At 45.5% G+C, this 13,062-nt stretch overlaps 1 protein-coding gene across 7 annotated transcripts in view; it reads left to right on the top strand.

Moving 5' to 3' along the window:
• ABLIM3 (actin binding LIM protein family member 3) overlaps window positions 1-13,062 on the top strand; it is a 142,491-nt gene that overhangs the window by 72,070 nt on the left and 57,359 nt on the right. For all 7 annotated transcript variants that reach the window (XM_088838572.1, XM_088838571.1, XM_088838570.1 and 4 more), the window contains 2 exons: window positions 4,861-4,987; window positions 8,767-8,860. In XM_088838572.1, the coding sequence (XP_088694698.1) occupies window positions 4,861-4,987; window positions 8,767-8,860 (221 nt within the window). The remainder of the gene's footprint in view (window positions 1-4,860; window positions 4,988-8,766; window positions 8,861-13,062) is intronic.

Here is a 13,062-nt window from a genome sequence, read left to right as displayed (position 1 = left end):
AACCAGATACTCTAAGAGTATCAAAGGTAACTCAGATAATGGTAATGGAACCAGAGTGTGAACCTAGGCAAGTCTGGCTTTGGAGCCTATTCCCTTAACACCCTATACCAGAGACATGACTTGCTAATAGGAAGGGTCCTGTCTTTCTGGATTAGCTGCCTAAAACAAGGTGGGGAGCTTGCTGTGACTCACATACCCACCTATTTTTGCTGTAATGAATGACACAGTCAGAAAAGGCTAAAAATAACTGTCTGGGGTCTTCAGAGATTCCAGTAAACTGAGGGATTTAGGAGGAGCAGGTGCATCATGCTTATTGCCAGCTGAAGGTGGTAATTTGGGAATAAAGAAGAACGTATGAGGAATGGAGCGGACAGCTGGCTGTGCAGAATCCAGCTTGGGACAGGGTGTGTCCTGACCTTGCTTATTACACCAGGTCCATGGGCTTCCAGATGCAGTGCCTGAAGCTCCAGTGTTGGTCATAAGTAAAAGTTGGAAGAAGAAGGGGGAAAAAGATCCTGGTAACGATCCTTCATCTGAAGCCAGTTGAGTGGAGGATGAGCAATATAATATGAAAAAAACAAAAATGTGGAATAGGTGTGCCAGAATTCTCAGGAGGAATTAGCAGGCCTTCCCTACATCAGAGATGCTGCTTCTGACCTCATATCAGAGATTGGATAATGCAGAGTGTGAGTTAAAAACCATAAGACTGTGGAAGAATAATGATAAGAACCACTTGTTGGGTACATACATGCCCGGCACTGTGCAAAGTCCTTCCAAGCCTGACTTCAGTTCTTCACACCAGTCATGTAAGGAAGATGTTCAGATGAGGAAGCTGGACCTGAACAGCTGTACAACTAGTCAGCTGGGGAGCTGGGATTCTCCCCTTGGCCAGCCCCTCTTCACTCACTCTAACCTCTCAGCTCAGCCTCTAACCACAATACTGTACCGTCTCCTAAATTTTCATTCAAGATGCCAATTCATATCAGATGTGTCACTGCAACTTAAAGAGATGGAGCTCATCTCTTTTGTGGCCACAAAAGGATGCAACTCTTTGAGTAAGGTTTATTGAAAAGATAGACAATGGTGGTGTTAGCCAGTAACTTGTCTACCTCCATGGAATCCACAAGTGAATTTGCTCAGACCATATCAAGCAAGGAAAAGTGAAGTGCAGGAGATAAAGGAGAAGAGAGAAACTGTAGTTGTCATAAAAGATTTGAAGAAATACATTTAGGGTAAGAGGTAGATAATCCTTGGTTGCTTAAAATAGGGGGTGTCACAAGAATTCAGGCCTCAGCTTCATATAAAAAAGGCCGTCATGACAGTCTTACCTGTCCAGAAGCAAGAGGTGGTGATTTAGAGGAAGATGCCCACCTGTTGAGAACGCTGAGGTGGGACTTTGATGTGAACTCAGAGCCTCTGTGGAACCATTTAACCCTATCAAGAAGGCCCACAGAGACACAAATTCAGCACCTGTGGCCTCGAAAGCTGGACCAGATGCCTGAGCCCTCGGGTTTTCCTATACAGAGCATGGACAAGTTACTTCAGAGGCCGTATGTCTATAAAAGAAGAGGGTGTACTGACCTCTAAACAATGACATTCTGAAGACTGTGATGATTGGGATGGAGTGGAAGCTGACTTATTCCAGGAGAAAAAAAAAAAAGGAAAAGAAAGTCTAAATCTGTTCTACCAGCCCCCGTTTGAAGACCTGGGACTTGAAGCATTTTGCAATGGGAGACCTTCTTGGCCCCAGCTTGCGCTAAGAGACATTAGAAAGGTGCTGTGTAGTCAAGAGGCGTGGACTGTGGGAGCTGACTCGTACACACACTTCGTCAGGGCCCAGACTTTCCACAGCTTGCTGGACACACCCCCTTCCTAGAGACACAGACACCTCATCTCTTCTCCAGGACTGGCTTCCAGCTGGATGAGAGAACCTCAGCCAACCTCTCCCGACTTGCTGTGTGTCTCTCTCCTCTTCTACTGCTCCCAAGTGTGCATTTGCGTTTGGTGCCAAGAAGGAGGCCTATGCTCTGGTAAACACTGCCCCTTGACCCTTTCCTCCTCCAGAGTGGGACATCCGGTTGGCTAAGCCTGAATTCCCAGCATCTCCCAAGTACCTCGGACCCTGCCTCCATTTCCTGCCCCTCCCTAGACATTGTTGAGCAACAGGCAGCCTCTGGGCCCCCCTGCATTCTGTTGGCCTCAGACATGGTCCAGGGTGATGAAACGGAGAGCAGGGGTGCCTTTCTGCTCTGGAACAATCTCATCAGACTCTTTAACCTTCACTGCCTGGGGAGGCAGATGTTTGGTTTGTAGTCGCAAAGTTCTATGCTTTTGCCTGGGTGCTTGGAGGGCTGCTCATTCCCCACATCTGCCCTAAGTTCTTACTGTGTGTTGAGCGTGGTGCTAGGCAAGAGAATAGGTTTAACCAAAAGCACACAAATCACAAACCATTGAGCATATGAGCCTAAAGGTGAGAAAAAGTAGAACCTAAGCTTGGAGCAGGGATTCCCAGATTCTGCTGTGCTTGGAGATCTTGATAAAATTCAGTGACAAGGGCTTGATTTCCAAAATATATAAAACAGCTCATGCAATTCAATATGAAAAAAATTAACAACCCAGTCAAAAAAATGGGTAAAAGAACTAAATTCTCCAAAGAAAACATACAGATGGCCAACAGGCACATGAAAAGTTGCTCAAACATTTTGCATTTTAGAGAAATGCAAATCAAAACTATAATGAGGTGTCACTTCACATCTGTCAGATTGGCTGTCATGAAAATATCTGCAAATGACAAATGCTGGAGAGGCTGTGAAGAAAAGGGAACTCTCCTTCCCTGTCGATGGGAATGTAAATTGATACAGCGACTATGAAGATCAATATGGAGGTTCCTCAAAAAAACTAAAGATAGAGCTATCGTATGATCCAGGAATTCCACCCCTGGGCCTTTACCTGGAGAAAACTCTAATTTAAAAAGATACATGCTCCCCAGTGTTCATTGCAGCACTATTCACAGTAGCCAAGACATGCAAGCAACCTAAATGTCCATCAACAGATAATGGATAAAGAAGATGTGGTGTATATATACAATGAAATATTACTCAACCATAAAAAAGAATGAAATAATGCTACTTGCCACAACATGAATGGACCTGGAGATTATCACAGTAAGTGAAATAAGTCAGAGAGAGACAAATATCATATGATATCACTTATATGTGGAACCTAAAAAAACAACACAAATGATTTACAAAACAGAAACAGACTCACAGGCATTGAAAAACTTATGGTTAACAAAGGAGAAAGATAAATTAGGGTTTGGGAATTAAAAGATATACTCTACTACATATAAAATAGATTAGCAACAGGACCTACTGTATCGCACAGGGAACTATATTTAATCCCTGTAACAACCTATACGCAGAGTACATCATGAGGAACGCTGGGCTGGAAGAAGCACAAGCTGGAATCAAGATTGCGGGGAGAAATGTCAATAACCTCAGATATGCAGATGACACCACCCTTATGGCAGAAAGTGAAGAGGAACTCAAAGGCCTCTTGATGAAAGTGAAAGAGGAGAGTGAAAAGGTTGGCTTGAAGCTCAACATTCAGAAAACAAAGATCATGGCATCTGGTCCCATCACTTCATGGGAAATAGATGGGGAAACAGTGGAAACAGTGTCAGACTTTATTTTTTGGGCCTCCAAAATCACTGCAGATGCTGATTGCAGCCATGAAATTAAAAGACGCTTACTACTTGGAAGGAAAGTTATGACCAACCTAGATAGCATATTAAAAAGCAGAGACATTCTTTTGCCAACCAAGGTCCGTCTAGTCAAGGCTATGGTTTTTCCCATGGTCATGTATGAATGTGAGAGTTGGACTGTGAAGAAAGCTGATCACCGAAGAATTGATGCTTTTGAACTGTGGTGTTGGAGAAGACTCTTGAGAGTCCCTTGGACTGCAAGGAGATCCAACCAGTCCATTCTAAAGGAGATCAATCCTGAGTGTTCATTGGAAGGACTGATGCTAAAGCTGAAACTGCAATACTTTGGCCACCTCATGCGACGAGTTGACTCACTGGAAAAGAGTCTGATGCTGGGAGGGATTGGGGGTAGGAGGAGACGGGGACGACAGAGAATGAGATGGCTGGATGGCATCACCGACTCGATGGACATGAGTTTGAGTGAACTCCGGGAGTTGGTGATGGACAGGGAGGCCTGGCGTGCTGTGATTCATGGGGTCGCAAAGAGTCGGACACGACTGAGCGACTGAACTGAACTGAACTGAACTGAACAACCTATAACAGAAAAGAACCTGACAAAGAATATATTACATATGTGTGTGTGTGTGTAACTGAATCACTTTGCTGTTACCTGAAATGAATACAATGTTGTAAATCAAGTGTATTTCAATAAAAATAAAATAGTTAAAAATAAAAATTCAGTTGATCTGGATGGAGCCCACATTTCTACACATTTGCAATTTCCCAGGTGACACTGATGCTGCAGGTCCCCAGGTCACAGAGAGTTGCATGAGCTTTGTTAGCAACCTGAGAACAGGCTAGGAGCAGTTCAGGATCCGCTCTGGATGAACCACAGTCAGGATGACCAGCAAGGAACTTTCTGGAGTAAGCCTATGAGGTCTTTCTTTCTCCCTCACACCAGGATCCCTTGTCAAGAGGCCAAGCTGCCTTTGGCCTTTCGCTTACCTGACATAATCTCAACTGGTGCTGGTACCTAGGTGGGAGCAGTTACAGAAAAGCCAGCATTCAGTAGGGGTTGCCTAGACTCGGGCGCGAGACGACAGAAAGGGTCCCAGGGCCCAAGGTGCTTTGCTCATCGGATCCTCTTGTCTTTGCAGACTGCGCTGGGTGCAAGGAGGAGATCAAGCATGGCCAGTCGCTCCTGGCGCTGGACAAGCAGTGGCACGTCAGCTGCTTCAAATGCCAGACCTGCAGCGTCATCCTCACTGGGGAGTACATCAGCAAGTAGGTCTCTCCCCTGCCCCACCTGCCTGACCTCTGCATGCCCCCAGGCCTGGCCCCACATGGCCCTTGGCCTGAGTCACCAGCAGCACCTCCCTCCATTTCTGTCCGGCTGCCACACTCCAGCCACAGACAGCACCCCACTCACCTTGGTCTCTCACTCAGTGCTTCCTCTGTTCTGAAATGCTCTTCTCTGTTCCGAGCATGCTTGCTCCTCCCATTCCTCTGGTCTCAGGTCCCATACGCTCCCCTCAGAACTGGCTTCATACCACCTCTTACAGGCCCTCCAATCGGCCCTCCCAGTGGCCCTCATCAGCCCTATTGATTTCCTTCGGGTAGGCCACCATTTGCAATTGTATATTTAACCATGTTACCTTTTTAATAAGGGTAATAATATTAGCTATCATTTATTGAGCTTTTAGTATGGACAAGGAATGTACTAACTGCTCTGTACAAATTATCATGTTAAGCCCCATGACTACCCCCATGAGGTGTTAACCCTGTTTGAAAAGCTGTAGAAACTGAGTCTCAGGAAGTTATTGCTGCAGTGATTATATTTAGTGTCTGTCCTCACCAGGGTGGGACTTTGTTTAATTCACTATGGCCTGTAGCACAATGCCTGACCCAAAGTCGATAATATAGTTGTTGAATGGAATGAGATAAGAGATGATGGACACACAGTTGTCAGGAAAGACGGCCTAGCCCCACCGACAGTGAACACTAGACAAAGCCCCTTGTGCCAGGCCCTTATGACCATATTTACATACTCAAGTACGTAAAAAAAAATTAGGGCCACTAGCCCTCAGAACTTTTTACACTACGACCCAGATATTTTCTAGTATCACTCTCTGACCTGATGCTAGGATGTAGTGAGCATTAAAGTTGTAGCATGCATGGTTCTGCTGTCAAGAAATAAGAGAGACAGGCTATATGCATAAAAAATGATGACTCCAGGGTACATGTGATTCAGAGCTCAAGAGAAGTTCTGTTCTTTAAGACCTTTCCAATCAGAAGTGACAGAAAATCCAACTCAAACTCCCTTGAATGCAAAACTGGGAGTTTATTGACTCATAGAAATGGGAAGGCCAGTGGCATTCTGGCTTCTGACATGGCTGAATCCAGACACTTAAAGCTGTCATTAGCCCTTCAGAAGCCCCACCCTCTCCCCAGTCTTTCTTGTCTCTCTCAGCTCTGCCTTCCTCTGTGTCTGATTCGTTCTCAAGCAGGACCTCCCCAGGTGGTAGCAAAGATGATTACCAACAACTCCAAGCTTTGTTTCTAGCAGCTTCATAAACCTGGCAGAGAGAGAAAGGCCTCTTTCCCAAGAACGCCAGCAAAAGTCCCACAGCTGCCTCTGATTTGGCCTCCATTGGGTCACATGCCCATCCCTGACCAATCACTGGCCAGAAGGATCTAAACCCTAGAGTCAGAGAGCAGCCCTTTGTAACTGTGAGTGGGAAGGGGTGGTTCCCAGAACTCAGGCAAGGTACTGCTGCTGTCAAAAAGGGAGGTAGGTACTAGCCAAACAACCCTTGTCTGTGTCAGAGGTCTAAGCCACAGGCTGTGGCTGTGACTGTTCACTTCTAACTAGCAGACATGGTAACTGGAATATGTGAGAGCTTTATGGACGATGGTAATATTTGGGCTGGACCTTGGAAAGGGGTATAAGATTTGAACATGCAAAGAAGGAAAGCTTGTAGCCAGAATGCCAAGCCTGGGCAAAGGCAGGGAGTTGCTGGCCACGTCCATCCTGTTTGCTGGACTCAGGCGTGTGCACAGGTGAAGTCCAAGGCTGCAGAGGCGAGTTGAGGTTGCAGCCCGCGTGCTGTGGACGCATGTTAGTGGGAGCTTGGCATGCATCTGTGTGCCTGCCAAGTAAGATGTTCCCTTGGTCCTTGAGTCTGTGAGTTCAAGTCCAAATTCTCTGGGGGACTAAGGGTTTGTTCAGAGCTCCTTATGAGCCGGTCCAACCCAGATTACCCACCACACCTTAGGCCTCTGCAGCTGGGCTCTGGGTGCTTCATCCCTCTGCCAGCAGAGTGGAAGGTACTTTGCAGCACCGGCTCTGGTATTGATGCCCCAGTTAGAAGCCCAGCCCACTTGACCTCAGCAAGAGACTCAACTTCTCCAAGTCTCAGTTTCTTCATTTATAGAAATAGGGCTAAAAAGAAGAACCCTCATAGGGTTCAGAGATCTGTGCTTTGTACCTAATCAATACCCAGTAAATATTAATTTTTACCCTCTGCCTTTTTTTTAGAATCATATATGTCAAATTCCCAAAGGCCTCACGCAGCAGCAGCAGACAGTGCTTCCCAGGCATGCATGGGGAGCTTGTGAAGATGCAGATTCCCCGGGCCCAAATTAGGAGGTGTTTGCATTTATACCCAGATTTTGCTGGTTCATTGCACCCACCTCCTCACAAATAACTTTATCCCCCTGCAGGGCTACCCTCCCACCCCCAGAGTGTGAAGGGTTGAGGGTGAGGGAGGCTTTTCTCATGGACCCACAAACAACAGTGTCACCTCATGACTTTGCTGAGTCCTCAATGTTGCCTCGCCTTCAGGAAACTGATGATTCTGCTGCCCAGGGTGGGCTCCTGGCAGTGCCCGCAGGGCAGCAGCATGGATGTGCCTGGTCTAAGGCATTGCTGCGTGTGAGTGAGTTCTGTTCCGTACAGAAGATGTCATTGGCACCTCAGAGCGACGTCATCAGATCTGGGCCTTAGAGCTAGGCTGGGCCCGAGCTGGGCTGAGCGCTTTGATGCCCCCAGTCATCTCCATGTTGGTCCTTGAAAGCTGAACCCAGACGTCCTTTGGGGACTCCTGTCAGCCATCATGGGGATCCCCCTAGGACAGGTGCTGTGCTGAGCTCTGGGACACCCTGGAGCCACATCCTTTAATTCTCATGACAGCCTGCTGAGAAACCAGACCATGTGGATTTGAACCAGCACTAGATCATTTGAGTTGGGTTTTCTTATCCACACAATGGGAAGACCACTAATTCCAACCTCATAGGACTGCTGCAAGTATTAAATGAAATAACCTATGTAAAACACCATCAGAGAGCCCAACACATACCAAGCAGTAAATAGCAATGGCTACTGTAGTAGGGGATAGTATAAGAATAACTGACAATAATCTTATTAGTGCCCAGTAAGTTAGAAGCACTGAGCAAGAATGGAGCACTTAGGAGATGACTGGGGAGGGCAAGGGTTCTTGTTTTCTGATTCAGGAGCACAGTCATATGATTCTTTTTGTACCAGTGTTTTGTTAGAAAAGGAACCCTTAAGAATATGCAAAAAATTGATCACATTGATGACCTCCTGGAAGGGAAACTGTTAGAGACTGAGAGGAGGGTACAGACTTTTCCCCTTGTGCCTTTGCAGTGTGCCAAGTGCAGATATTACCTATTCTAAATGGAAGCTTTATTTTTCAAATGACCTTTTAAAAGAGTCCTTTAGGGTAAAGGGAAGAGAGTAGGTCTGAAAAATCTGAGGAGAGAGCAAAGAAGAAGAGTGAGGGACCCTCACAGCCAGCAGCAGAGAGTACTTTCCAGGCATGCGTGGGGAATTTGTCAAGATGCAGATTCCCCAGCCCTCTCACCCCAGGGACTGTCTGATCTTGTAGATCTAAGGGGTATCTGGTCTGTTTTTGCACTTTGAACAGCTACCTGAGTGCTTCTAATCTTGGTCCAGTCACAGTTACCTTTGGGTCTGGGAAGTTCCATGTGACACCCCCGTGGACCCCCCTAATTTCCTTTTCCTGTGTGGATTTCCTCTGCAGGGATGGCATTCCGTACTGCGAGTCTGACTACCACTCCCAGTTTGGCATTAAGTGCGAGACTTGTGACCGATACATCAGCGGCAGGGTCTTGGAGGTGAGTGGGTACAAGGAACTGTGAAGATGATTGAGCAGGTGGCCTGTGACCCCGCAGAGTCATCCCTGAAGAAGGGAAAGTCACCCCACACCCCTGTTTCCTTAGCCTGTACCTCCCCTGCTTTCTCTACCTCAGCTTAGCTTGCCGCATGACCTTGAGCAGATAACCTTGCTTCTGTAGGTACCCCTCAAATGGGAAGCTGGATGAAATTACTCCTTGTTCAAAAAATGTTGTGTTGGAAATATCAGTTGTTTCTCTGGATTCAAACCCAGATAGATTATTGGGGAGTGATAATTATGATTTTCTTCTTTGCCCTGCCTAAAGGATAGAGCCTTTATTTTTTTTAACATTTGGTAATGTGCTGATTTATGAACCAGCTTGTCTAGCAGCCTGCTCCCTAAGCCCTTCTTTGGCTGGTCCATCACCATGGCAACACTTTCCTCTCCTTCTGATGCACAGCTCGCTCTGCCAGTGACAGACAACCTGCAGCACCCTTGCTGAGCCCCTCCCTGAGCCCCCATTCGCTGGCCTTCCTGGCCTTCCCTCCCACACTCTGGGCCCAGGCAGCTGTCTTCCTATGCCTTGGGACCACCCTCCTTGAGGAGTCAGAAGCAGGAAAGAGTTTGGCACAAATGAAACACAGTGGCCTAGCATTCTATTCATACCAAGTCAAACAAGTAGAATCGAAATGTCGTAAAGTCTTTTGCGAGGCAAAAATTCTAAAGTTTTCTGAAATATATACATTATATTATACATTCTATTTATATATATATGTATACAAAAGCTTTCTAATTTATATTCACTCAAAATTTTGATATAGTTTCATGTATTTTGGCATCTAGAATCACAGCTAGAAGTCTAGAAAATTTATTATCTTAGTGATTAAAATAACTTGAATGAGGCTTGAAACTCCTAATCCAGTTCTGAGTATATAAAGAAATATTGTTGGTTAAAAAAACAGGAAATTAACATGTGATACAGTATTATTAACTAAAGTACAGATTTTGTTCAAATCTCAAAAAATGAAAAGCAGTAGCTAAAAGTACAAATAATTGGGTGCTAATATTGACTCTTGTTTTTCCTATTCTGTTGTTTTCCTCTATTTCTTTGCATTGATCACTGAGGAAGGCTTTCTTATCTCTCCTTGCTATTCTTTGGAACCCTGCATTCAGATGCATATATCTTTCCTTTTCTCCTTTGCTTTTCGCCTCTCTTCTTTTCACAGCTATTTGTAAGGCCTCCTCAGACAGCCATTTCGCTCTTTTGCATTTCTTTTCCATGGGGATGGTCTTGGTCCCTGTCTCCTGTACAATGTCATGAACCTCCGTCCAGAGTTCATCAGGCACTCTATCAGTCAGATCTAGTCCCTTAAATCTATTTCTCACTTCCACTGTATAATCATAAGGGATTTGATTGAGGTCATATCTGAATGGTCTAGTGGTTTTCCCTACTTTCTTCAATTTCAGTCTGAATTTGGCAATAAGGAGTTCATGATCTAAGCCACAGTCAGCTCCTGGTCTTGTTTTCGCTAACTGTATACAGCTTCTCCATCTTTGGTTGCAAAGAATATAATCAATCTGATTTCGGTGTTGACCATCTGGTGATGTCCATGTGTAGAGTCTTCTCTTGTGTTGTTGGAAGAGGGTGTTTGCTATGACCAGTGCGTTCTCTTGACAAAACTCTATTAGCCTTTGCCCTGCTTCATTCCGTGCTCTAAGGCCAAATTTGCCTGTTACTCCAGGTGTTTCTTGACTTCCTACTTTTGCATTCCAGTCCCCTATAATGAAAAGGACATCTTTTTTGGGTGTTAATTCTAAAAGGTCTTGAGACCTCTTGAAGAAAATTAGAGATTCCAAGGGAACATTTCATGCAAAGATGGGCTCGATAAAGGACAGAAATGGTATGGACCTAACAGAAGCAGAAGATATTAAGAAGAGGTGGCAAGAATACACAGAAGAACTGTACATAAAAGATCTTCACGACCAAGATAGTCATGATAACGTGATCACTGACCTAGAGCCAGACATCTTGGAATGTGAAGTCAAGTGGGCCTTAGAAAGCATCACTACTAACAAAGCTAGTGGTGGTGACGGGATTCCAGTTGAGCTATTTCAAGTCTTGAAAGATGATGCTGTGAAAGTGCTGCACTCAATATGCCAGCAAATTTGGAAAACTCAGCAGTGGCCACAGGACTGGAAGAGGTCAGTCTTCATTCCAATCCCAAAGAAAGGCAATACCAAAGAATGCTCAAACTACCGCACAATTGCACTCATCTCACACGCTAGCAAAGTCATGCTCAAAATTCTCCAAGCCAGGCTTCAGCAATATGTAAACCGTGAACTCCCAGATGTTCAAGCAGGTTTTAGAAAAGGCAGAGGCACCAGAGATCAAATTGCCAACATCCGCTGGATCATGGAGAAAGCAAGAGAGTTTCAGAAAAACATCTATTTCTGCTTCATTGACTATGCCAAAGCCTTTGACTGTGTGGATCACAATAAACTGTGGAACATTCTGAAAGAGATGGGAATCCCAGACCACCTGACCTGCCTCTTGAGAAACCTGTATGCAGGTCAGGAAGCAACAGTTAGAACTGGACATGGAACAACAGACTGGTTCCAAACAGGAAAAGGTGTACGTCAAGGTTGTATATTGTCACCTTGCTTATTTAACTTATATGCAGAGCACATCATGAGGAACGCTGGGCTGGAAGAAGCACAAGCTGGAATCAAGATTGCTGGGAGAAATATCAATAACCTCAGATATGCAGATGACACTACCCTTATGGCAGAAAGTGAAGAGGACCTCAAAAGCCTCTTGATGAAAGTGAAAGAGGAGAGTGAAAAGGTTGGCTTGAAGCTCAACATTCAGAAAACAAAGATCATGGCATCTGGTCCCATCACTTCATGGGAAATAGATGGAAAAACAGTGGAAACAGTGTCAGACTTTATTTTTTGGGGCTCCAAAATCACTGCAGATGCTGATTGCAGCCATGAAATTAAAAGACGCTTGCTCCTTGGAAGGAAAGTTATGACCAACCTTGATAGTATTTTAAAAAGCAGAGACATTACTTTGCCAACCAAGGTCCGTCTAGTCAAGGCAATGGTTTTTCCCATGGTCATGTATGGATGTGAGAGTTGGACTGTGAAGAAAGCTGATCGCCGAAGAATCGATGGTTTTGAACTGTGGTGTTGAAGAAGACTCTTGAGAGTCCCTTATACTGCAAGGAGATCCAACCAGTCCATTCTGAAGGAGATCAATCCTGGATGTTCATTGGAGGGACTGATGCTAAAGCTGAAACTGCAATACTTTGGCCACCTCATCCGACGAGTTGACTCATTGGAAAAGACTCTGATGCTGGGAAAGGTTGGGGGCGGGAGGAGAAGGGGACGACGGAGAATGAGATGGCTGGATGGCATCACCGACTCTGTGGACATGAGTTTGAGTGTACTCCGGGAGTTGGTGATGGACAGGGAGGCCTGGCGTGCTGTGATTTATGGGGTCGCGGAGAGTCGGACACGACTGAGCGACTGAACTGAACTGAATATTGACTCAATTGCTTACTCATGCTCAGATTTTGGGATGAGTATCTTTGCCTTTCTAGACCCACATTTTCTCATCTGACAGTGGCTGAGGGACAACAGACTGGGCCAGGGCTTACAAACAGAATCATTAATTCTGACAAATCTGGCCGGGAGACCGAGGTTGCCTGGAATCAGCAGTGTGTTGAGAAGGATCCTACAGCCTCAGCTCAGGAGAAAGTGTAGCAACCAGGAAGGGACTCTGAGGAGAGGCACTGTAGCTGAGCCCTGAGGGTGATAAGGAAGCTGCCATGTGAAGGGTTAGAGGAGGAATGAGCTTGACCCTTTCAGGGAACAGAGAAGAAGGCCAGTGTGGCTGAGTTCTATAAATCAGGGCTAGAGGAAGATGGAGTAGATCATAAAGGGCATATCATATCAAGCTTTATAGGCCTGTTTAGGAGTTTATGTTTTATCGCAAGTGCAGTGTAAATTCATTGGAGAATTTTAAACCAAAGAAAGAGCAGCAGTGTAAGATTTCCATTAAAAGACTATAGGGAATCAGAGAATAAGATAAATGCACAGAGTGGATAAGCCATCGGGCAGTTCCAAGGAGCAATAGGAGTGCACAGTGGAGAGAAAGGGAAACAGAAGTAGATGGAGGATTTGGGCCCAGGTTTCTGAGGG

Source organism: Moschus berezovskii, chromosome 8 (assembly GCF_049115385.1).
Source record: "Moschus berezovskii isolate FMDL1 chromosome 8, NW_MosBer_1.0, whole genome shotgun sequence".
Classification (NCBI taxonomy): domain Eukaryota; kingdom Metazoa; phylum Chordata; class Mammalia; order Artiodactyla; family Moschidae; genus Moschus; species Moschus berezovskii.
This window is presented reverse-complemented; position numbering and strand designations above follow the sequence as displayed.